The sequence below is a fragment of the Nycticebus coucang genome, chromosome 4, assembly GCF_027406575.1.
Source record: "Nycticebus coucang isolate mNycCou1 chromosome 4, mNycCou1.pri, whole genome shotgun sequence".
Classification (NCBI taxonomy): Eukaryota; Metazoa; Chordata; class Mammalia; order Primates; family Lorisidae; genus Nycticebus; species Nycticebus coucang.
Window position 1 is genome coordinate 89,638,236 of NC_069783.1, and position 27,055 is coordinate 89,665,290.

Below are 27,055 nucleotides of genomic sequence, written 5' to 3' on the forward strand. Positions count from 1 at the left end.
AAAAGAAATAACCAAAATCGGACCAGAATTAAATGAAATGGAAAACAAAAGAATTATACAACAGATCAATAAATCCAAAAGTTGGTTTTTTGAAAAGATCAATAAAATAGATAAACCTTTGGCCAACCTAACCAGGAAAAAAAAAAGAGCAAAATCTCTAATTTTATCAATCAGAAATGGTAAAGATGAAATAACAGACCCCTCAGAAATTCAAAAAATCCTAAATGAATATTACAAGAAACTTTACTCTCAGAAATATGAAAATCTGAAAAAAATCGACCAATACTTGGAAGTACGCCACCTACTAAGACTTAGCCAGAACGAAGTGGAAATGTTGAACAGGCCTATATCAAGTTCTGAAATAGCATCAACTATACAAAATATCCCTAAAAAGAAAAGCCCAGGACCAGATGGCTTTATGTCAGAATTCTACCAAACCTTTAAAGAAGAACTAGTACCTATATTACTAAACCTCTTCCAAAATATAGAAGAAGAAGGAATACTACCCAACACACTCTATGAAGCAAACATCACCTTGATCCCCAAACCAGGGAAAGACCCAACAAGAAAAGAAAATTATAGACCAATATCACTAATGAATATTGATGCAAGAATACTCAATAAGATCCTAACAAACAGAATCCAACAACGCATGAAAAAAATTATACACCATGACCAAGTGGGATTTATCCCAGTGTCTCAAGGCTGGTTCAATATACGTACATCTATAAATGTAATCCAGCACATAAACAAACTAAAAAGTAAAGACCATATGATTCTTTCAATCAATGCAGAAAAAGCTTTTGATAATATCCAGCATCCCTTCATGTTTAGAACACTTAAGAAAATCGGTATAGAAGGGACATTTCTTAAACTAATAGAGACCATCTACAGCAAACCCACAGCCAACATCGTATTGAATGGAGTTAAATTGAAATCATTTCCACTTAGATCAGGAACCAGGCAAGGTTGCCCATTGTCTCCATTGCTCTTTAACATTGTAATGGAAGTTTTAGCCATTGCAATTAGGGAAGAAAAGGCGATCAAGGGTATCCACATAGGGTCAGAAGAGATCAAACTTTCACTCTTTGCAGATGACATGATTGTATATCTGGAAAACACTAGGAATTCTACTACAAAACTTTTAGAAGTGATCAAGGAATACAGCAACGTCTCAGGCTACAAAATCAACACCCATAAATCTGTAGCCTTTATATATACCAACAATAGCCAAGCCAAAAAAACAATCAAGGACTCTATTCCTTTCACAGTAGTGCCAAAGAAGATGAAATATTTGGGAGTTTATCTAACAAAGGACGTGAAAGATCTCTATAAAGAGAACTATGAAATTTTAAGAAAAGAAATAGCTGAAGATGTTAACAAATGGAAAAACATACCATGATCATGGCTCTGAAGAATCAACATCGTTAAAATGTCTATGCTACCCAAAGCAATATATAATTTTAATGCAATTCTTATCAAAGCTCCATTGTCATATTTTAAAGTTCTTGAAAAAATAATACTTCATTCTATGTGGAATCTGAAAAAAACCTCGAATAGCCAAAACATTGCTCAGAAATAAAAACAAAGCAGGAGGAATCACGCTACCAGACCTGAGACTCCACTATAAATCGATAGTGATCAAAACAGCATGGTACTGGCACAAAAACAGAGAAGTAGATGTCTAGAACAGAATAGAGAACCAAGAGATGAATCCAGCTACTTACCGTTATTTGATCTTTGAGAAGCCAATTAAAAACATTCAGTGGGGAAAAGATTCCCTATTTAACAAATGGTGCTGGGTGAACTGGCTGGCGATCTGTAAAAGACTGAAACTGGACCCACACCTTTCTCCATTAATTAAGATAGACTCTCACTGGATAATAGATTTAAATTTAAGACAGGAAACTATAAAAATACTTGAAGAAAGTGCAGGGAAAACTCCTGAAGGAATCGGCCTGGGTGAATATTTTATGAGGGTTCCCCAGGCAAATGAAGCAGTATCAAAAATACATTACTGGGACCTAATCAAACTAAAAGCTTCTGCACAGCGAAGAACACAGTAAGTAAAGCAAGCAGACAGCCCTCAGAATGGGAGAAAATATTTGCAGGTTATACCTCTGATAAGGGTTTAATAACCAGAATCCACAGAGAACTCAAATGTATTAGCAAGAAAAGAACAAGTGATCCCATCTCAGGGTGGGCAAAGGACTTGAAGAGAAACTTCTCTAAAGAAGACAGACGCATGATCTACAAACACATGAAAAAAAGGTCATCATCCTTAATCATCAGAGAAATGAAAATCAAAACTACTTTGAGATATCACTTAACCCCAGTAAGAGTAGCCCATATCACAAAATCCTAAGACCAGAGATATTGGCGTGGATGTGGAGAAAAGGGTACACTTCTACACTGCTGGTGGGAATGCACCCTAATACATTCCTTTTGGAAGGATGTTTGGAGAATACTTAGAGATCTAAAAATAGACCTGCTATTTCATCCTATAATTCCTTTACTAGCTATGTATCCAGAAGACCAAAAATCACAATATAACAAAGACATCTATACCAAAATGTTTATTGCAGCCCAATTCATAATTGCTAAGTCATGGAAGAAGCCCAAGTGCCCCATTGACCCACAAATGGACTAGCAAATTGTGGTACATGTATACCATGGAATATTATATAGCCTTAAAGAAAGATGGTGACTTTACCTCTTTCATGTTTACATGGAAGGAGCTGGAACATATTCTTCTTAGCAAGGTATCTCAAGAGTGGAAGAAAAAGTATCCAATGTACTCAGCCCTACTATGAAGCTAATTTATAGCTTTCATATGAAGGCTATAACCCAACTATAGCACAAGAATATGGGGAAAGGGCCGAGGAAGGGGAAGGGAGCAGGGAGGTTAGAGTGGAGGGAGGGTAATGGGTGGGGCCACACCTATGGTGCATCTTAGAATGAGTACAGGTGAAACCTACTAAATGCAGAATACAAATGTCTACATACAATAACTAAGAAAATGCCATGAAGGCTACGTTGAACAGTTTGATGAGAATATTTCAGATTGTATATGAAACCAACTCATTGTACCCCTTGACTGCACTAATGTACACAGCTATGATTTAACAATAAAAAAATAAATTAAAAAAATAAAAAGTAAAAAAAAAGATAAGGGAACACTATAGCCAAAACTATGGCATTATTTCAACAAATTAGAAGAAATAAATAAAAATCACTAAATAAAAATAGGTAATCTAAAGAATCCTATATCTATTACAATCTATCCCTCCAAAACCTCCTAGAATTAAGGTCAGTAGTATCCCTATACACTATAAATAAACAGTTGTGCCCCCCCAAAGGTCAAATATTTATATACAAATGTAATAAAATATATGCAGAGTTTATAAGTTAGAAATTACAAAATAGAATTCAAAGAAGACCTAAATAAACGAAAATGTAGTGTCATGAATTGAAAGATTCAATATTGAGAAAAATTCTCCATAATTTGGTCTATACTTCAATACAAAATCCCAAGAAAATATCAGCAATGTATTTTATAGATATAAACAAGAGGATTCTAAAATGTATAAGAATGGCCAAAACTATCTCAAAAAAGAACAAAGTTGGAAAACTCACACTATCCAATTTCAAGACAAATCAAAATTTAAATCTATTGCTCGGATTAAAGCACTCTTAGGAGAATAACAAGAAAAGTGACAGACCCAGAGAACATATTTGCAAGTAACATCATGATGCCAAGACAATCTACTTAGAATATATAAAGAACTCTCGTATCCAATAATAAGAAAACAAACAACCCAACTTATAAAACGGCAAAAGACCTAAACAGATGCTTCACCAAAGAGAATGTAAAGATGGCACCTAAGCACATAAAAAGACACAAATATTATTATTATACAAAACTACGAACAGATGTAACTATTAGAAAGAACAACAATAAATAAATACAAACACAAAACCAAACCTGACAATAACAAAGGCTGGCAAAGTTGCAGAAGAACTGCAACTTTCATACATACTGGTGAAAATACAAAATATTAGTAGTACAACCACTTTTAAAACTGTTTTCAATTTGTCATAAAGTTAATCATACACTTATTGTATGACCTAGCAATCCTACTTCTACATATTTGCCTAAGTGAATCAAAAGTTATGTATACACAAAACCTATTTATAATTATCAAGGACAGATGAATTATCAACCTGGACAGATAAATAGATAATCTCTGGTATATCCCTAAAATAGATTACTATTTAGCAACACAAAGTAAGAAACTGTTGACTCACACATCATGGATAGGTCTGAATGCATTTTGGGTTTTTGGGGGTTTTTTGTTGTTGTTGTTGAGACAGAGTCCCCCCCACCCCCCGCCCCGTGCCCTGAGCAGAGTGCAGTGGTGTCATAGCTCACTGCAACCTCAGACTCAGGTTGTGGGCATCCCACTGCCTCAACCTCTGGAAGCTGCTGGGATTACAGGCGCTCACCATGGCACCTGGCTGGGTTTTTCCATTTTTTTTAGGAGTCAGGGTCTCACTCTCGCTCAGGCAAGTCTCAAACTCCTGAGCTCAAGCAATTCTCCCTTCTCAGCCTCCCATAGTGCTGGGATTACAGGCGTGAGCCACCGTGCTGGGCTGAAATGCATTTTGTTAAGGGAAAGAAGGCAAATTCAAAAGCTTACATATCATATAACTCTGTTTATACAACACTCTAGAAAAGGAAAAACTATAAGTATAAAAAACAGGTTGCTAGGGGATGAGACTGTGGGAAAGAGTTAACTACAAAGGGACAGCACAAAGGAATTTGGGGGATGCCAGAACAATTTTGTTTGATACTGCCGTGGTAGACACACAACTCTATGCCTTTGTCAAAACCTATGGGACTGTACAACACAGTCATTTTTATGTATACAATTAAAAAAAATCCTGGTGTTAGGGAAACACAGAGGGAGTTGTGACAAACAAAAGCTAACTGTATTACAAATGTTGGACATGACCACACTGAAGTAAAGGAGAAGAAAGAAGCAAGCCTAAAATACTTAGGAAAACAGAGGTTTCAGTAAGTATTTTAAGGCTTAAGAAAAAAGAACTGTATGCTAATGTTATAATCTGGCTGGGAACTTTTCTCCTTACAGTGATACAGATTGGCAATTCTGAAACTAATTCACAAGCATACTATAGTCAAACAAGGAACATATGGTAGATACTGAGAGCCATATTTCTCACAGTCAGAAAAAACTTGGAAATAAGGAAAAAAAGGAAACGGCCAGAATAAATCTTGTGGTACCATACTGGAGTGAAAGGTACTATAAACACATTTTTTAAGTTTTACTACATACACCATACATACATACATTTCATAGCCACATCCCTGAGAGGATCTAGGAGCAGGATGCCCCAGTATAGCCAGCACACCTAGCACCCAGAGTTTGGTTCTAAATACCATTTAGGAAGGAACAAAGGAAGGGAAGGAGGGAAGGAAGGTTACATCAAAAGATATAGAAGCCACCAAACAGGGTTCCCAGTGGCCAAAGCTGTAACAATTAAATTAACCAAATACTTATGGTAATTAATTGTAACCCCAAAATAAATGATTAAATGAATAAGTAAATAGGGGAAAAGAGGCAGCTCTTTCTCCCAAAAGAAGTTCTCTGTGTGTGAGTGTGCACACACACACCACACATGCACTTTTTGGGTAATAGAAAATCACCACTGAAAGACTACAGTAATAACTGCTGCAGGTGAGATCCATTGAAGAATGCTTAAATTATTGGGTATGACTTTAGGAGAAACAGAATGCTTATAGAGCCTCCAAGTATTTCCCCCAAAATATGTCCTTCAGGAGGAGGAACTTAATTTCCCTCCTCTTGAGTGTGGACTGGACTTAGTGAATCATTTTTAAAGAATAGAGTACAGATCATTTCTCGGCCTTTTGGCTAAGATCAAGTGTGTAAAGAATAGAGTACAGAAAGGGGATGATCGTAACTGTTCAATGGAAAAACTTAGCTAGCACTACCTTCACCAAGCGATCAAACTTAACATCACCAGAAATAAAATACATTGATATCATGTATCCAGAACATGATGTGATAAGAGGGGTACATCATTTTATGTGTTATTCTCTAATATCTGTAACCTCAGTATGACTGATGATGAGAAAACATCATAGCAGTCCAAACAAAATAGTTGGCCAGTATGCTTTCAAAGTGATAAAGTAATAACAAATAATTAAATATTTGGTTTCTAATAGATATATTAGTAAAATATATAATAATAATTGCACAAAGGATAGAAATAGATAAATGGAACTATATTTTTGTACATTTACAATATGCATTGTAAAAGGGTGAAACAGCAATTCAAAGTGGACAGGGTACTATGCATATAATTATATTATAATTATAATATTGAGTGTCTACTAGGAAAGAGAAAAGGCAGACAAGTACAGATAAAAGCAAGAGAGGAGGTAAAATGGAACATTAAAAAATGGTCAATAACCTCCAAAAAGTAAGCAAAGGAGGAATGAAGAAAACAAGAAAAGACAGAACAAATGCCAAGCAAGCAGCAAAATGGTAGACGTAACCCAACCATAGTAATTATAGTAAATAAAAATGAGCCAAACACCCCAAACTAAAAGATTATCAGACTGGATAAAAAGAAAGAGCTCACCATATGCTGCTTAGAAAAATTTCCACAATAACACACATAGATTGATGCAATAATACGTTAAAAATAAAATGATATAAAAAGACATACAATGGAAACATTAGGCATAAGAAAATTGGTATATCTATATTAATAACAAAGAAAGTGTAGGGTATCCCAAAAGTCATTCCTAAAGTCACCATACATAGGAAAAATAGGGAAATTATAGCTAAGTGTACATTTATTTACAAAATAGTCATTACAAAATTTTACACACAGGCGGCTAACAGAGAATATTTTGTAAAATTTTGTAATGACTATTTTGTAAATAAAGTTACATTTAGCTATAATTTCCCATTTTCCCTATGTATGGACACTTCAGGAGTGACTTTTGGGAGACGCTGCAGATTTCAAGAAAAGAAACATTATCAGAAATGAGGAAAAATATTTAATAAGTATGGGAAGTTAAATTCCTCTAGAAGGCAATCTTTATGCGCAAGTAACAAAGCTTAAAAGTAAAAGAAGCAAAACTAACAGAAAAAAACAATAGACAAACGCACAATCATTGTTAAGGATTTTAACACTTCTCTGGCAGTTATTGATAAAATAAGTAAACAAAAAATCAATAAGGGTATAGAATATTTCAAAACCATTTTAACTACTTGACCTAATTTATATTTTTAGAACCGACATCCAATAAGGGTTTATCACATATTTTTAAGTGCACATTAAGCCTCAATTTTCCAAAGGTTGAAGTAATAGAGAATTTTTCCTTTAATCAAAGTAGAATTTAATTAAAAATCAGTAACAAAATATGTAAAAAATCTCCCAATATTTGGAAATTAAACCACCACACTTTTGAATAGCCCATGGGTCAAAGAATTGCTAACATAATTATTGGAGGAAGTCTCAAATTTTTATTTTAAAAAGAAAAAAAATAGTTTAAGATCAGTAACTTAGGCTTTCACGTTCAGAAGGTAGGAAAAGAACCTAAGCAAGTAAAAGTGAGAAAATAACAAAGATAAGATTTTTAAATCACTAATCTAGAAAATGGACAAAAACTTAAGAAAAGCATTGAGGCAAAAGTAGGTTCTTTGAAAAGATTAACTTCAGGGGTTCTCAAGCTGTGGCTCACGACCTCTCTGTAACAATGAAAATACATCACAGCATTAGTAAGGTTGAGAATCACTGAATTAGACTGATAAATACCTAGTAAAACTGGCAAAAAAGAGAAAAGCCAAAAACTTTATCAGGAATAAAAGAGGGGACATTGCCACAGTTCCTATAAACACTCATATTAATAATAAGAAAATATTATTTGTAATTTAGATAAATTTTATAAATTAGCAGAAATGAACAAATTCCTTTAATACAGGCTAACACAGGCTAACCAAACTGACAAGAAATTGGCAACACTGGCTCGGGCACCTGTAGCTCAGAGGCTAGAGCACTGGCCACATATACCAGGGCCTGCCAAACAACGACAACTACAACAACAACAACAAAATAGCCAGGCATTGTGGTGGGCACCTGTAGCCCCAGCTATTTGGGAAGCTGTGGCAGGAGAATTGCTTAAAGCCAGGAGTTGGAGGTTGCTGTGAGCTATGATGCCACGGCTCTTTACCCAGGGCGATATAGTGAGACTCTGTCTCAAAACAAAACAAACAAAAAAAAATTGGCAACATGAAGATTCTCATATTTATTTAAAACAATTAATAGGATAATTATAAAAGTCTTCCAACAAAAAAAAAAATACCCATGCCCAGATGATACCATACTACATACTATCAAATATTTATGGAAGAAATAATATTGATCTCACACAACTCCTTAAGAAAATAAATTCTTTTTTTTTTTTTTACTTTTTTTTTGTTTCAGGTTAATTTGAGAGTACAAAGAATTAGGTTACAATATTTGTATTTGTTAGGTAGAGTCCCTCTTACACTTATGTCCACCCCCAAGAGGTGAGCCCTAACATTATGTCTATTAAGTGAAAGCACCCATCCCTCTCTCCTCCCTCCCCCCACCCTCTGTACTCCCTTGTTCCACCTCCTCCCACCTTGAATTTATTTGAGTTTTTCTCTTATGTAGGCGTGTATAAGACCATCTACTGGCTTCCCATTAGTATTGAGTACATTAGATTCCTGCTCTTCCATTCTTGTGATACTTTACTAAAAAGAATGTGCTTCAACTCCATCTAGCTAAATGTAAAAGATGTAAAGAATCCATCTTTTTAATGGCTGAATAGTATTCCATGGTGTATATATACCACTATTTGTTGATCTTTTCATGGGTTGATGACATTTGGTTGTATCCACAACTTCGCAATTACGAATTAAGCCACAACATTCTGGTGCAAATGTCTTTGTGGTAAAATGCATCACATTGCCAGAGTCCAGGTTACATTACAAGTCTAAAGTGATCAAAACAGCATGGCACAAAAATAGAGACATAGACCTATGGAATAGAATAGAGAATCTAGATATAAACCCAGCCACATATCTGATCACACATATTTGATCTTTCATAAGCCTAACAAAAAAATGCACTGAGGAAAAGAATTCTTATTTAGCAAATGGTGCTGGGAGAACTGGTTATCCACATGCAGAAGACTGAAACTAGACCCACACCTCTCACCACTGACAAAAATAGATTCGTGCTGACAAAAGATGTAAATTTAAGACACACAACAATAAAAATTCCAGAAGAGAGTACATCGTGGCAGCTGGCATGGGGACAAATGTGGGGGATTCAGTACCTTGAGAACTTTGCATAGAGGCTCCCATCCAGAAGGAGAATTAAAGGATGGAAATTTAGCAAGTAACCTGGTGGATTACAGCTGCACAAAAAGAAGGCCGAAGAATGCACAACAACCCCACTGAGGCGAGCTACAACCCCAAGGATACAAACAAAAGGTACAAAATCCATCACCAAGTGGATGGGAATCCCCTCCCCCATGAGAACAGCTCGGAGTGCCCCACAAACAAATGAGCAGAGTTCAAATGTCCTCCCACTATACTCCAAGGGAGAGACCTTCTAAAAACTGGATCTACCTCCCCCACTAGGGTGCCATGGCGCTCTCCTGCCAGGCATAAAACTGTATATATTCTCTACCTGCAATTCTGAGCTACCAGCACTCCTCTCCACTCTCACTCTGAGGTTTGGAGGCCTGTCCCCCAGGAGTCCAGATTCTTGGGTGATTTCTCAAGGGGTGTGGACAGGGCCTGGACTGCAGCTGGTCAGTACTGATTCTGTGGTATGGGAATGAGGAGAGTACGGTCAGCTGAAAGGGAAGCACACTGGAGCGGTGGTGCCCTGAGGAGCAGAGCAGCAGCCGTTTATGGCAACAATAGGGCTCACCCCCGGATATTCCGAAGTCACATCACCAGTCTCTCTGGGCAACCAGAGAAGGCCAGGTATCTTCTCAGTTGGCAACCACTGCGGAACAGATCTGGGATGGAAATGCAGGCCCCGGGAGTAAAGGGTTTGCCTGAGGCAGTACTGGCCTGGGTGGAGCGTGGGGACTAGAAAATGCACGCGCAGAGCCAGGAGATTTCCAGGGCGGGGCTGACACAGAAGACCACTTTATTGAGCCTAAGACACACCCGGCCCCCAGAAGACCATCAGCTTAAACAAAGGAAGGCAAGTAGAGGCTAGATCTAACAGGTAACCGTGCTACGAATACAAACAGCTGAGACCATACAGCAGCACAGACAGGGCCTGAGGCACAGGTTCTGGGAACTCAAAACAGGTTCTCTTCTGCAGGGGAATTTAGCAGGGACAGAAACAAAGTCCCACAAAGTTGTTCTGGTCTGTGAGTAACATCAATGAGGGGCGGGGCTGGAACTGAGTGAACACCACCCAGCCTCCATCAAGTGCCCGAGGTTGTCAGTCCTCACCTCCCCCTGCTGGATAGAGGCAGAGAGCAGCGGCCTGGCTGAGTAGACATAGATTTCCTTGTGATTCAGGCAGGTGCAAACCCCTGAAGTATCTGCTCATTGGAGGAAACTGGGTGACAGCCCTGAGGGGTTATGAGTGACTGAGTGTGACAGAGGTGCAAGGTGGGGAAGGAAGCATCAACCTTCCCAGATGAATCTATCTGCTCGGTGCGTCCTCCTGATGTCACGGAGCAACGGAGCAAGTCATATTTGAGTTGTCAGCAGACCCCTGCGATCCAGATGCCAGAGACCTTTTAAACTCTCCCACGTGAGACAGGTGCTGATTGAGACAATTGATTTGGACTTTTTGAACTGAGCCAAATGCCTGAGGACTATCCAAGTGGTGCACTGGGTGAGTGGTTGTAGGAAGGTTTGATGTTCCTTTTCCAATTGTTACCTGTTGGAGGTGGGGTGATTTAATTGCTGGTATTTCTCCACAGCAGAGACTTCAACCCAGAGTAAATGTTTCACTAGGGTCAGACAGAAACCAACTGAAAACAAGACAGAGCCACTTAGCCCCATCACACCAAACAGGTCCCCAGTTTCTCAGGCCGTAGCACTGTATGGGTCCTTGACAAAGCTCCAGGGGAAAAGTCAAACGGTGTAAAATAATCATGGGGCAGAATCAGTGGAAAAATTCTCACAACATGAATAACCAGAATAGATCAAGCCCCCACCCCAGGGAAAGGTATGGCAGATGTAACTAAAGGTCCCATTCATAAACAGCTGGCCGAGATGTCAGAAATCTAATTCAGAATTTGGATAGCAAACAAAATTAATAGAATGGAGGAAAATTTGGAATTAGAAATTCGAGGAGCAATTCAAAAGTCAGAATTAGAAATTTGAAGAGAAATTCAAAAGTTGTCTCAAGAATTCAACGAATTTAAAGACAAAACCATGAAAGATTTTGACACACTGAAGCAAGAATTTGCAGCCCTCAAAGATCTGAAAAACTCAGTAGAATCCCTCAGTAACAGAGTAGACCAAGCAGAAGAAAGAATTTCTGACATTTAAGACAAAGCTTTTGAACACTCCCAAACTCTCAAAGAGAAAGAGAAATGGAGAGCAAAAACAGATCATTCTCACAGAGAGCTCTGGGATAATTCGAAGAAGGCTAAGATCTGCTTCATTGGAATCCCTGAAAGTGATGAAGTGGCCTCGCAAGGCACAGAGGCCCTTCTCCATGAAACTATGAAAGAGAATTTTCCAGACATGCCAAGAGATTCTGAAATTCAGATAGCAGACAGTTTCAGAACCCCAGCATGACTCAATCCGAATAAGACATCCCCCAGGCATATCATAATTAACTTCACTAAAGTTAATATGAAGGAGAAAATTCTGAAAGCAGCCAGACGTAAGAAATCCATTACCTACAAAGGGAAGAATATTAGAATGACTGCAGATCTCTCTGCTGAAACTTTTCAAGCCAGAAGAGGGTGGTCATCAACTTTTAATCTCCTACAATAAAATAACTTTCAACCCCAGATCCTGTATCCAGGTAAACTGAGTTTCATGTATGATGAAGAAATTAAATACTTTAATGACATTCATATGTTGAAGAAATTTGCCATAACCAAACCAGCTCTTCAGGATATTCTCAGACCTATCCTCCATAATGACCAGCCCAATCCTATACCACAAAAGCAAATTCACTCAGAAATTTTTATCAAACTCCAACTTCTACAGTGGCGAAAGGATTAAAAATGTTCACTGGACTTTTGAAAAACTCGATTCCCAAAATTTTATCAGACTTATCAATATTCTCCATTAATGTGAATGGCTTAAACTGTCCTCTAATGTGGCACATGTTGGCTGATTGGATACAAAAACTCAGGCCAGATATTTGCCGCATACAAAAATCGCATCTTACCTTAAAAGATAAAAATAGACTCAGGATGAAAGGATGGTCGTCCATATTTCAGACAATGGTAATCAGAAAAAAGCAGGTGTTGCAATTCTATTTGCAGACACAATAGGCTTTAAACCAACAAATTAAGGAAGGATAAGAATGGTCCCTTCATATTTGTTAAGGGTAATACTCAATATGATGAGATTTCAATTATTAATATTTATGCACCCAACCAGAATGCACCTCAATTTATAAGAGAAACTCTAAAAGACATGAGCAACTTGATTTCCTCCAGCTCCATAATAGTTGGAGATTTCAACACTCCTTTGGCAGTGTTGGATCGATCCTCCAATAAGAAGCTGAGCAAAGAAATTTTAGATTTAAACCTATCCATCCAACATTTGGATTCAGCAGACATCTACAGAACATTTCATCCCACAAAACTGAATACACATACTTCTCATCAGCCCACGGAACATACTCCAAAATCAATCACATCTTAGGTCACAAGTCTAACCTCAGTAAATTTAAAGGAATAGAAATTATTCCTTGCATCTTCTTGGACCACCTTGGAATAAAAGTTGAACTCAGTAACAACAGGAATCTGCATACTCATACAAAAACATGGAAGTTAAATAAACTTATGCTGAATGATAGCTGGGTCAGAGATGAGATTAAGAATGAAATTGCCAAATTTTTGGAACAAAATGACAATGAAGACGAATTATCAGAACCTCTGGGATACTGCAAAGGCAGTCCTACGAGGGAAATTTATAGCATGGCAAGCCTTCCTCAAGGGAATGGAAAGAGAGGAAGTTAACAACTTAATGGGACATCTCAAGCAACTGGAAAAGGAAGAACGTTCCAACCCCAAACCCAGTAGAAGAAAAGAAATAACCAAAATTAGAGCAGAATTAAATGACACTGAAAACAAAAGAATTATACAACAGATCAATAAATCCAAAAGTTGGTTTTTTGAAAAGGTCAATAATATAGATAAACCTTTGGCTAACCTAACCAGGAAAAAAAGAGTAAAATCTCTAATTTTATCAATCAGAAAGGACAAAGATGAAATAACAATAGACTCCTCAGAAATTCAAAAAATCCTTAATGAATAGTACAAGAAACTTTATTCTCAGATATATAAAAATGTGAAGGAAATTGACAAATACTTGGAAGCACGTCACCTTCCAAGACTTAGCCAGAATCAAGTGGAAATGTTGAACAGGCTTATATCATGTTCTGAAATAGATCAACTGTATTAAATCTCCCTAAAAAGAAAAGCACGGGACCAGATGGCTTCACATCAGAATTCTGCCAAACCTTTAAAGAGGAACTAGTACCTATATTACTCAACCTGTTCCAAAATATAGAAAAAGAAGGAAGACTACCCAACACGTTCTATGAAGCAAACATCACCCTGATCCCCAAACAAGGAAAAGACCCAACAAGAAAAGAAAATTATAGACCAATATCACTAATGAATATAGATGCAAAAATATTCAACAAGATCCTAACAAACAGAGTCCAGCAACACATCAAACAAATTATACATCATGACCAAGTCGGTTTTATCCCAGGATCTCAAGCTGGTTCAATAAATGAAAATCTACAAATATAATTCAGCACATAAACAAATTAAAAAACAAAGACCGTATGATTCTTTCAATTGATGCAGAAAAAGCCTTTGACCATATCCAGCATCCCTTCATGATCAGAACACTTAAGAAAATTGGTATAGAAGGGACATTTCTTAAACTGATAGAGGCCATCTACAGCAAACCCACAACCAACATCCTATTGAATGGAGTTAAATTTAAATCATTTCCACTCAGATCAGGAACCAGACAAGTTTGCCCATTGTCTCCACTGCTCTTTAACACTGTAATGGAAGTTTTAGCCATCGCAGTTAGGGAAGAAAATGCGATCAAGGGTATCAATGTAGGGTCAGAAGAGATCAAACTTTTGCTCTTTGCAGATGATATGATTATATATCTGGAAAACACCAGGGATTCTACTACAAAACTCTTAGAAGTGATCAAGGAATATAGCAGTATCTCAGGTTACAAAATCAACATTCATAAATCGGTAGCCTTTATATATATCAACAATAGTCAAGCTGAAAAAATAGTTAAGGACTTACTCCATTCACAGTAGTGCCAAAGAAGATGAAATATTTGGCAGTTTGTCTAACAAAGGACGTGAAAGATCTCTACAAAGAGAACTATGAAACTCTAAGAAAAGAAATAGCTGAAAATGTTAACAAATGGAAAAACATACCATGCTCATGGCTGGGAAGAATCAACATTCTTAAAATGTTAAAATGTTAAATACTATCCAAAGCAATATACAATTTTAATGCAATCCCTATTAAAGCTCCGCTGTTGTACTTTAAAGATCTTGAAACAATAATACTTCATTTTACATGGAATCAGGAAAAACCTCAAATAGCCAAGACATTACTCAGAAATAACAACAAAGCAGGAGGAATCATGCTACCAAACCTCAGCCTATACTATAAATCGAAAGTGATCCAACAGCATGGTACTGGCACAAAAACAGAGAGGTAGATGTATGGAACAGAATAGAGAACCAAGAGATGAACCCAGCTACTTACCGTTATTTAATCTTTGACAAGCCAATTAAAAACATTTAGTGGGGAAAAGATTCCCTATTTAACAAATGGTGCTGGGTAAACTGGCTGGCAACCTGTAGATGGCTGAAACTGGACCCACACCTTTCACCATTAACTAAGATAGAATCTCACTGAATCAAAGATTTAAACTTAAGACATGAAACTATAAAAATACTAGAAAAGAGTACAGGGAAAACCCTTGAAGAAATTGGTCTGGGCAAGTATTTTATGAGGAGGACCCCCCAGGCAAGTGAAGCAGCTCCAAAAATACACTACTGGGACCTGATCAAACTAAAAAGCTTCTGCACAGCCAAGAACACAGTAAGTAAAGCAAGCAAACAGCACTCAGAATGGGAGAAGATATTTGGAGGTTATGTCTCCAACAAAGGTTTAATAACCAGAATCCACAAAGAACTCAAACGTATAAGCAAGAAAAGAACAAATGATCCCATGGCAGGCTGGGCAAGGGACTTGAAGAGAAACTTCTCTGAAGAGAACAGGCACACGGCCTACAGGCATATGAGAAAATGCTCATCATCCTTAATCTTCAGAGAAATGCAAATTAAAACTACTTTGAGATATCATCTAACTCCAGTAAGATTAGTCCATATCACAAAATCCCAAGACCAGAGATGTTGGCATGGATGTGGAGAAAAGGGAACACTTCTACACTGCTGGTGGGAATGCAAACTAATACATTCCTTTTGGAAAGATGTTTGGAGAATACTTAGAGATCTAAAAATAGACCTGCCATTCAATCCTATAATTCCTCTACTAGGTATATACCCAGAAGACCAAAAATCACATTATAACAAAGATATTTGTACCAGAATGTTTATTTGCGGCCCAATTTATAATTGCTGAGTCATGGAAAAAGCCCAAGTGCCCTCCGATCCACGAATGGATTAATAAATTGTAGTATATGTACACCATGGAATATTATGCAGCCTTAAAGAAAGATGGATACTTTACCTCTTTCATGTTTACATGGATGGAGCTTGAACATATTCTTCTTAGTAAAGTATCTCAAGAATGGAAGAAAAAGTATCCAATGTACTCAGCCCTACTATGAAACTAATTTTTTCACATGAAAGCTATAACCCAGTTATAACGTAAGAATAGGGGGAAGGGGAAAAGGGAGGGGATGGTGGGGGGAGGTGGGCAGAGGGAGGGTGATTGGTGGGATTACACCTGTGGTGCATCTTACAAGGGTATACGTGAAACTTAGTAAATGTAGAATGTAAATGTCTTAACACAATAACTAAGAAAATGCCAGGAAGGCTATGTTAACCAATATGATGAAAATGTGTCAAACGGTCTATAAAACCAGTGTATGGTGCCCCATGATCGCATTAATGTACACAGCTATGATTTAATTAAAGAAAAAAGGAAATATTTTAGGTTTTGCCAGTAAAAGCAACTATTGATGATACATAAAGTACATAAAACATGAGTACGGAGATTAAAAAAAATAAATAAATAATTCTAGAAGAGAGCGTGGGGAAAACACTTGAAGATATTGGCCTGGGAAAAAACTTTATGAGGAAGACCCCCCACCCCAACCCTGGCAATTGTAGCAACACCAAAAATAAATAACTGAGATTTGATCAAGCAAAGAAGCTTTTGCACAGCTAAGGGTAGCATAAACAAACCAAACAGTCTTCAATGGGAAAAAGATTTGTGCATGTTATGCCTGGTAACTAGAATCTACAGAGAATTCAAATTAAACAATAAGAAAAGAGCAAACAACCCCCTCTATAAGTGGGCAAAAGACTTGAACAGAAACTTTTCCAAAGATGACAGACAAATAGCCAACATACACATGAAAAAATGTTCATCATCTTTAATCATCAAAGAAATGCAAATCAAAACCATTCTGAAGTATCACCTAACCCCAATAAGATTAGGTCCCATCACAAAGTCCCAAAACTGCAGATGCTGGTGTGGACGTGCAGAGAGGGGAGTACTTCTGCACTGCTGGCGGGATTGCAAACTAACACAACCTTTTTGGAAAGAAGTATGGAGAATCCTCAAAGAACTAAAAGTTGACATACCATTTGATCCTGCAGTCCTATTACTAGGTATCTATCCAGAAGAACGATATCAAAATCTTACAAGGAAATTTCAAAGAAAGAAAATTATAAATCAATATTTCTCATGAACATTGATACAAAAATCCTTATCAAAATATTAGCCAATTAAATCCATTAATACAAAAACATAATGCGTATGACCAAGAATTTCAAAGAATGCAAATTTAGCTCAATTTTAAAAGTAATCAACGCAATTCACTCCACTAAGAGAATGAAGAAGAAAAATCTTAAACATCTATGAAAAAAGTGCTCAGCCAACTAGAAGTAGAAGGGAATTTTCTCAATCTCATGAAAGGCATCAAAACAAAAATAAAAGCAGGGCAGCACCTGTGGCTCAGTGGGTAGGAAGCCGGCCCCATCTGCCAAGGGTGGCGCGTTCGAACCCCGCCCCGGCCAAACTGCAGCAACAACAACAAAAAAATAGCCAGGCGTTGTGGCGGGCGCCTGTAGTCCCAGCTAATTCGGAGGCTGAGGCAAGAGAATGGGCTAAGCCCAGGAGTTGGAGGTTGCTAGAGCTGTGACACTATGGCATTCTAACGAGGGCAATAAAGTGAGACTCTGCTCTGTCTCTAAAAATAAACTAAACTAAAATAAAATAGTTAAAATGAACAAAATACAACCAAAAAAACCTTCTGCAGTAAACATTCATACTTAATGCTAAAATCCTGACTGCTTTCCTCCTAAAGTCAAGAACAAGAGAGGATATACCCTCGTGCCACTGCTACTCAATGTGGTGGTAGCAGTGGAGGCTTTAGCCCGTCCTATGGCTTTGCCTCATTTTTGTATTGAGTAATACTAGCCTCAAAGAAAAAGGTGGGAAGTGTTTTCTCCTCTTCTGTGTTTTGGAAGATTTTATGAAAAACTGTTATCCTTATTTAAATGTTAGGTGGAATTCACCCGTAAAGCTATCTTGGCCTAGGCTTTTCCATGTGGGAAACTTTAAAATTATTAATCCAATCTCTTTACTTGTTATAGGTTTATTCAGATTTTCTATTTATTCCTTATTAATTTTTGGTAATTGTTTCTTTCTAGGACTTCATCCATTTCATACAGGTTATCTAATTTTTTGGCATACCATTGCCCATAATATTCTCTTATATTTCTTTTTGTTTCTGTAAGACAAGATATACTACCTGATGTCAAGACTTGTTATAAAGCTGTCATTATAAAGATGTCTTAGAAAAGACAGAGAAAGCAATAACCATAAAGGAACAAAAAAGGATAAATTAGACTTCATCAATATTAACATTTTCTACTCCCAAAACCACTGTTAGGAAAATGAAAGGCGGCTCAGCAACCATAGCACAGTGGTTATAGTGCCAGCCACATGCACCAAAGCTAGAGGGTTCGAGCCCGGCCTGGGCCTGCTAAATAACAATGACAACTGCAACAACAACAACAACAAATATCCGGGTGTTGTGGCAGGCACCTGTAGTCCCAGCTACTTGGGAGGCTGAGGCAAGAGAATCGCTTAAGCCCAAGAGTTTGAGGTTGCTGTGAGCTATGATGCTACAGCACTCTACGAGGGCGATATACTAAAACTACCTCTCAAAAAAAAAAAAGAAAAGGCAAAACCTAGATAGGACATCAGTATTTTCAATGAGTATATCTGGCAAAGAAATTTGCTTCTAGAATATACAGACAACTCTTACAAGCCAATAATAAATAGATAACCCAATTTAGGAAAATACGCAAGGGATGTGAACAGATCCTTCACAAAAGACAGACAATGGCCAGTGTGCACATGAAAATTGCTCAACATCATTAGCCACCTGGTAAGTGTGAATTTAAACTGCAGTGTGATACCACTTCATTAACTACTAGTCCAGATGTACTTGAGAGAGAACTATAATAAATGTTGGTCAGAGTGACACAACTGAAACCCTCCTGCGTTGCTTAAGGGAATGTAAAATGGTACCACCTCTCTGAAAAATTAACAATTTTTTATAAAATTAGACATACACTTACACAAATTACCTAGTAATTTTTATAAAGTTTTTATAAAAGTTTTTATAAAATTTTTGTAAAGTTAGACATACACATACACAAATTACCTAGTAAGTCCTCTGTAAGTATCCACCCTAAGAAAACTGAAAGACTTGTACAAAAATACTCACTTTGGCTTTTTCATAGTAGCTAAAGGTCTGAAAATAATTCTAATGTCCATAACTAGAACAGATAAACCAGTTGTGGTTTATTCATTTCATACTACTACTTGGAAATAAAAATTAAACTATTAACAACATCAAGGAACACCAAGACATAATGTTAAGTGAAATAAACTGGACACAAAAGAACACGTCATGTAATTCCATTTGTATCAAGTTTAAGACTAGTTTTGCTTTTCCCAAGGCAAAACTAACCTATGGGAATAAAATCATAAAACTGGTTGTTTCTGCTAAGGGACAGTGAGGGGGTCAGCCACAAAGGGAACCAAGGGAATTTTCTGGGGTTATGGAAATGTTTTCTATTTGGATTCAGTGTTAGTTACACAAGTGTATATGTGTGTCAAAACTCATTGCACTGTACATTAAAATCTACGCATTTTACTGAATGCAAATCAAACCTCAAAAACCATTCAGAAACATTTTAAGTAACAGGTGTTGGACGTAAGTGCTTTAACTTTTCTTTGAGGTGACATGGTTGATCTTAGTGTTATTACCTGCAAGATTCAGAGTTCATGCACCATGAAATACTAGCATTGTACTCGCCAGCGTTATGTGTAGTAAGAACAGTGGTGCACCCATCCAGCCCTGCCCAGCCAGGCCAGCAGTGCTGGGCAACCTATAAATCAGCAGCACACCAGATATGCCAGGTTACTCACTCCAATTACCATCTTGTTATAAACCCTGACACCAACGTACCCATCAGTATGTTAAATTTCAAACACACACCAATTCTAAGTTATTCAAATATTAATTACCAGGTCAGATGTGGTGGCTCACACCTATAGTCTCAGCTACGTGGGAGTCTGAAGCAAAAAGTGTGCTCAAGCCCAAGAGTTGGAGGTCACTGTGAGCTATGACACCAGGGCACTCTACCCAGGGTGACAGAGTAAGACTCTGTCTCAAAAAAAAAAAAAAGTGTACATAGACACATACACACACACATATATATATATACTTTTTAAAATATTTTGCCATATATAATACATTTGGGGGGACTGTTTATGGAAATTTTTATTTCAGGTTAATAGGAGGGTACATACAATCAAGTTACATAATTTGCTTTTGTAAGGTTAAGGTTGAACTTGTAGTTGTTTTCTTCACACAGGAAGTACACAATATACCCATTAATGTACACTTTTTTGCCCAATTTTTTTTTTTTTGAGACAGAGAAGTTATGTCTCCCTCGGTAGAGTGCCGTGATGTCATAGCTCACAGCAACCTCAAACTCTTGGGCTTATGCAATTCTCTTGCCTCAGCCTCCCCAATAGCTGGGATGATAAGTGCCTGCCACAACACCCAGCTATTTTTCTGTTGCAGGTGTCATTATTGCTTAGCTGGCTCGGGCTGGGTTCAAACCCACCAGGCTCAGTGTATGTGGCTGATGCCGTGACCACTGTACTACAGGCCCCAAGCCTTTTGCCAAAATTTTTGAGGGTAAAATAAGGGTGTGCATTATAAATGAACAGTACTAATTCCATATCTATAGAAATGTTTTAAATTATTTTTTTCTGCTTATAAGTTAAAAGTACAACTCTAGGAATCGATACCAATATCCATATGCAAAATAATATCTTGGAGTATGTTAAATAGTTCAGTTAAATTTATAATGAACATGCAATGAAAGCATTTTTGGCCAATGAAGAACAACATATTTCTCTTCATGCACTTTGGGTAAAAGCTAGCCATCTAGCTGATATTTTGACAAAAATTATTGGAAACTCCCTTGGAAAATGTTGAAACAGTTTTCATACACTGCAAACTTTAAGGTTTGAATTTGAATTAAAAAAATAAATGAAAGGTCTTTTTTTCCTGAAAGTTTGGGCCAAAAACCTAAGTGTACCTTATACATGGGAAAATACGGTATTGTAGTTAACACTGAGAAATAGAATTGCTTATGTAGGGAGGACAGGATATAGGATACGGTCCAAAATTCAGAGTTCCATTCCCAGTTCACCTTCCCCTGGGCCCTATGATCTTAGGCAAATCCCCAAGTTTCTTATACTTAGAAGGCAGGGGTGATGATAACAGGACAGACAACTGCCCAACATGGCACTTTGGGGGAGGCACAGCTGAGAGGCACAGATGAACGGCTGTGGTAAAATGGGAATTTCCATGTACACTTACTGCTATTTTATTCAATATCCTGACTTCTTCCTCCCCCAACCCACATACACCCACCTTTACCTCCCTGTGAAAACTTTACTGTAAATTTTATTTAACAGAAGGTAAATTTTAATTGTTCAGTCTGTTACTTTTAGAAACTCTGGAGAAATAAATGTTGATTCAAGTCTTCTCAAATTCTTTGTGGATTCCATTCCCCTGGACATACAGACTATGAAGATTCAGACTTCACTTTTAATCTGGGCACTGGATTTAACCACAGACTCATTCCTGATTATAGTTATAAAATGAAGTCCCCCACACCTGCCTCTCCTCTGAGTCCTTATTCATGCCAGGGCATCACACTCACCTTGAGGGAGCAAACCCCAAGAGCCATCTCACCTGCTGGTGAAGGTCAGAGCCAAGGCTGCAGCCAGGTGAGGCATCAGCCGAAGGGTCTGCATTTGGTGTTCAATGATCTTCACCTCTTCCTTGGCTTTGGGCCCAAATTGCCTCCGGCTAGAGAGAAAGACACATTTTCACATGTCAAAAGACACATTTTCACCAAAATCCAGTAGGTGACTTCATTTCCAGAGCCAACCATTTGCATTTGAAGTGCTTTGGAATACAGAAACCTGAATCTCCTAAATTGTGGTTAAGACAAAAAGGACATCCACAGTTTCTGAAGCAAGTCCGACAGAAAGCCTTTTAGCTCTCCTCGATATTAACCTTCCCACCATGGAATATTTTTAAAGCAACTGATCTAGTTAACACACAGAGTAATTTTTACTCCTTAACATTTACGTGACATTTTATAGTTCCAAGTGCCCTACGATCATTAATTATTCAGCTTTACTAAGATTGTGACATAATTAATAGGACAGGAACGATACCCTAGAACATATTTCAAAAGGACATTCTCAACAAGGAGGGTGACATTAACCCTGGTGCTCCTGTCAGATTCACAGGCAGCTCATTACTTTCCACCTACCTAAACCCCTTTGCAATTCTACAGGGAAAAGGCATTCTCTGCCTCCTGCCTTAAACCCCTGTGCCATGTAGACAGCAGGTGCATTGATTGTACTTGGAGGCAGCTATGTCGGGTGAACCAAGGCTTTCCTCAGAGTAATTTATGAAGTGCTGTGGTATCGTTCCCACAGGCAATGCCCATGGACAAATCTTGCAGAATCCAGGCCTCTTGTAGAGGTCACTCACTGCGCCATATAGCCCGATGATACTCTATAATCTTGCTCTTGGCAGTATCCTATTTGGGGATAGCTCTGAGCTTAACGTTGATTTATGAAAGAACGCCTCACACACGCGTGCACACACACATGTACACATGAACGCACATACATGCACGCACAGTCCTATATTATTGAAAGGACAGAGCAAACTGTGCTTTAGACCATAGCAGGATGAGGTTATCCATCAACCTCTCAAAGCAAGAGGGGAGAATGAATAATTGTTTTTTTAAAAAGTATGCATATTTGATAAAGACTTTCTAAAACATAAGTATATACTTTAATACTGTTTTTATCTGTAATGAATAAAAAAGCATCATAGGGTGGCCCCTGTGGCTCAGAGGAATAGGGCGCCGGCCGCAAATGCTGGAGGTTGCGGGTTCAAACCTGACCCCGGCCAAAAACTGCAAAAAAAAAAAAGCACCATAATCTTTTTACTGCGTAAGGCAACTAGGATTCACAACCTGTCCTTATCTTGTGGGTCTGAGGATATACATAACAAGCAAGGACTATACTTGTGAGCACTTTGAGCACAAGCTTGTTTTCTAAGAGCATGAACTGTGAGATGTTTCCCCAGGCACAGGGTAACAGCCCCATGGACTGTTGGGGACACTACCTCACCCTGCCCTTCACCACGCCCTCCCCTCCATCCAAGTGTACACCCAACCACAGCATTCTGCAAGAGGTCTGACGGTCTATAGGGAGACCTCTCAGCTTTTGCTAAAAGTCATGATGAAACTGATAAAAAAAATTTCATGGACCCAATAACCATGTCATCATAACATTAGATAATTGATATGAAATTTAGGTGCCCCTAAAATTTGTATGTTGAAAGCCTAATCCTCAACGTGATTATTTGGAGACAGGGATTTTAGAAGGTAATTAAGGTTAAATGAGGTCACAAGGGTGGGGTCCTAACCTGATAGGATTGGTGACCTTACATGAAGAGGAAGAGGAATCCCACTCTCTCCACACACACGCAGTGAGAAAAGACCATGTAAGGACACAGCAAGGAGGGGGCCGCCTGCGAGTCAGGAGGAGTCACCAGACACTGGATTTGGCAGCACCTTGATTTGGATATGCAATCTCTAGAACTGTGAGAAATAAATTTCTGTTGTTTACACTAGCCAGTCTATGGTATTTTGGTTAGTGTAGTCATTTTATAGATTCCATTTGTCCAGCTCTCTTAACTTCCACTGTTAAATACTGTGGTTATAATGTAGCTGTACCTGTGGTCATTGTGGCTAAAATGTCATCTACCAAAACCAGACACAGCTACTTGCAATTCACTCCCCTAGGGCACATCTGTGTGTCTGCTCAGTGTCTGCATCGCACTAGGCACTGAGCGTCTCCAGGGTCAGGAAGGCCAAGTCTCAGCCTCTGAGCTCACAGCCAGGGACACGGAGAAGACCCAGGCAAGGCAGCATGTGCAGCATGACCCCTGAGCACAGCTCTGTGCTCCCCCCCCCGCCAGCCCCCAGCACTTCCTCCTGCGCTCTTCACCCACACAGTGACAGCAAAATAAGAGACCCATCACAGAACCTTTCAGTTTTTGTTTTGCTGAAAAATAACTACAACAGAAATACAGTTTTGAACAGCATCCCACCAAGTTTTCTGTTTCTGGGAGGGAAGTCTCAGCCTTGGCGGCAGACGCTAGATAGTTGCTGGATTAACGCAGGAGGGGATGAGTTTTGCAAATGAGAAAACACAGACGCAGCACAGAGGGTGGCCTGCATGAGACCGCAGGGAAGGCCTTTGGATGCCTGATCTGTTGTGCCTCGGTTTCCCCAATATAGGCACACTGTGTTGTAGGCCCATTTCCTCTTTGACATTTACAGCTCCATTGGGGTGACATACGTGGAGTTGAAAGAGGCCACCAAGGGTCCAGCTGGAAAGTGTCATGCAGGAAGGAGTTACCTCCTCCTGATCCACTGCCAAGTTACCAGGCAATTTCATAAAAATCAGGAGATTTCACAAAAACCTGAATTTCCAGCCCTAGGAAGATCGGACAACTCTGGACCTCGGTCCCCTGAAGGGATCTGCCAGAGCTCAGAGGCACCAACTCCTTTTGTTCAGGCATCACTGTCCGCTGAGGTCCCCAGAGCCTTCTCTACTCACCAGCATTACCTCTTGGCCTGGAAGGCACTGAGTTTTCAAGCCCTGTTAGGATGCATTTTTTTTCATCCAGAATAAATTTACATCAGCATCCAAGTCCGTTAATTATGCTCTGTGACTATGATAAACAGCCAAGCACAGGCATTCTACATGAGTCTATGAATTTACGGGGAGAATTCTATGGTGCAAAACCACTCCAGCCAGCTCATACTTGGCAGCCAACAGCCCATTTCAGCCTCACTTGAGTGTCCCAGGCATTTATCCCGCTAAGCCCCTTCAGATACTCTTCCCATCCTGGGCCTCTGTCTAAGGAGGACTCTGCCTGCAGCCGACCTCACCCATCACTGCCTAACTGGACAGTGTCTAACTGGACTCATTTTTGGTGGCTCGGCCAAAAGCACTCTCCCTCACTGAGACTTCTCTGGCCCTCCCCTTCTGCTTGGCACACTCCTGAAGACACCAAACAGAACCAAGCCACCCAAAGCAAGAGGCCGCTTCTCCTCAGAACGCCCAAGCATTTCATATTCTCCCTCCCACGAGGCCCTGCACCTGTTCCTTTCAGGCTGGCACATTCAACAAACCATGTGCTTCTGACATTTCCATACCTGGGGGCCTTGTTGACTCTGGAGGGATGGCAGTTCCTAAGGAGAGTTAATCTCTGAAGACAGCCAATAATCCCCTTTGAGTGCATTTCTCAGATACCACCAAATCAATCCAAGCCCACAACTGTGCTGAGAGAAGTCCTTCATCTGGCTCTTCTACTGAGGGCCCCTATACCCTGCCCTAACCTCTTCAGGGCAGGCATCAAACAACTCAGGACAGCCCTAGCCAGTCCTAAACCCGCGACCTGCTTCACCCGTACCTCCCTGTGGAAACCACAATAAAGGCTCACACCCACATTTTCTGCTCACTTCTGCCTCTGACTACCCTGGAGCTTCCCTGGTGGCCCTGTACGGCTCTGCCTGGCATGACGTGCCCCTCCTCTTGGAAGCTGTGAACAACAAACTATCTTTCCAATGGCTGCTGCCTCCTGATCTCTTGGTCCCACCACACCTTGGTAGTCATAAAAGCTGCATTTTCAAACAGTGCCTGTGGTTGGACTCATAGCTGGCTAAGAGAAAGCCTGCTCCAGGTGCCCCAGCCTTGCTGGGGTCAGCACCCAGGAAAGGACAGCAGATGAATGTCCTGCCAACTCTCAGCAGCTCCACACCAACCCTTCCACTCATTCACCCCACTTCTCTCTGGAGTGTTTGCACGTTACTAAATGCTGAACACACCCAACTCTTAGCTATCAGAGCTCTGGGTGGGAGTGGGACAGTCAGAACAAGGATGAAAGAGGAAGGCAACAATCTCCCCTGATGCCCAACAGCCCACCCCATCACTGCCTTTGTCCACCAGAGACCAGAAGAAACCAGGTGGGAAAGGCAAAAGGCAGGCACCGGCCAACTCCTTCCCTCCTGCCTCTGGCCCAAGACTCTGATGGTCCCTAAAGCGTTGAACAGGGTGTTTACCCTGGCTTGTCACCCATCAGATGTGCTCTCCAGCTTCTCCCAGGGGAAACCTGACACTAAGGGCTAATGATGCTTTTCTACCTGGAGACACAGCCAGAGGTCAGCCCTGTGACTGCCACCATGAGCCCCAAGCTGGCAGCCCAGCTGCAGCAGAGGCGGCAGAGAAAAAGGCCTCAACATCAGGGTCTAAGAGGGCTTAGCCTGTACAGGATCACGCCCTGCTATACCATGATCATCCTCTTGCTTATGCTCCCAGGCCCTGCTGACTATACCAAGGGCCTCGGCAGTCCAGGATGGCCTCTGCCTCTGTCTGCCAGCGTCCTGGCATGCTTCCCTGAACACAGCTCACGGGGCAGTAATCCTGCAGCTGACCAGCAACTACTCCTGCCAGGTATTCTCATTGCTCCGGTTTATGATCCATACCAGTGGTTCTCAACCTGTGGGTCACAACCCACACGAACTGTATTAAAGGGTCGCGGCATTAGCAAGCTTGAGAACCACTGATCTATGGCGACACAAGATGCTTCCTGTCCTTTTCCTACACTGGGTTCCTATTTTTCTTTAAAAACACATTTAAAGTCTATATTTTTCTTTGTAAGCATAATTTTTATTTTAGCACCGAAAAAAGAAACAAACAAAAAAAAAAACACCTGAAGTCATTTAGCTCAAATTTTTCTCATGGTCTTTAACAAAAAGCAGTATGTGTACATAGAACAATATCCACTCGAAAATAAGCCAG

General features: G+C 39.4%; 1 protein-coding gene across 1 annotated transcript in view; it reads right to left on the bottom strand.

The window, feature by feature from the left end:
* The window catches only part of ACOXL (acyl-CoA oxidase like), a 395,512-nt gene that overhangs the window by 188,071 nt on the left and 180,386 nt on the right, over positions 1-27,055 (bottom strand). The window contains exon 11 of the mRNA XM_053588707.1: positions 21,849-21,965. Coding sequence (XP_053444682.1) covers positions 21,849-21,965 — 117 coding nt within the window. The remainder of the gene's footprint in view (positions 1-21,848; positions 21,966-27,055) is intronic.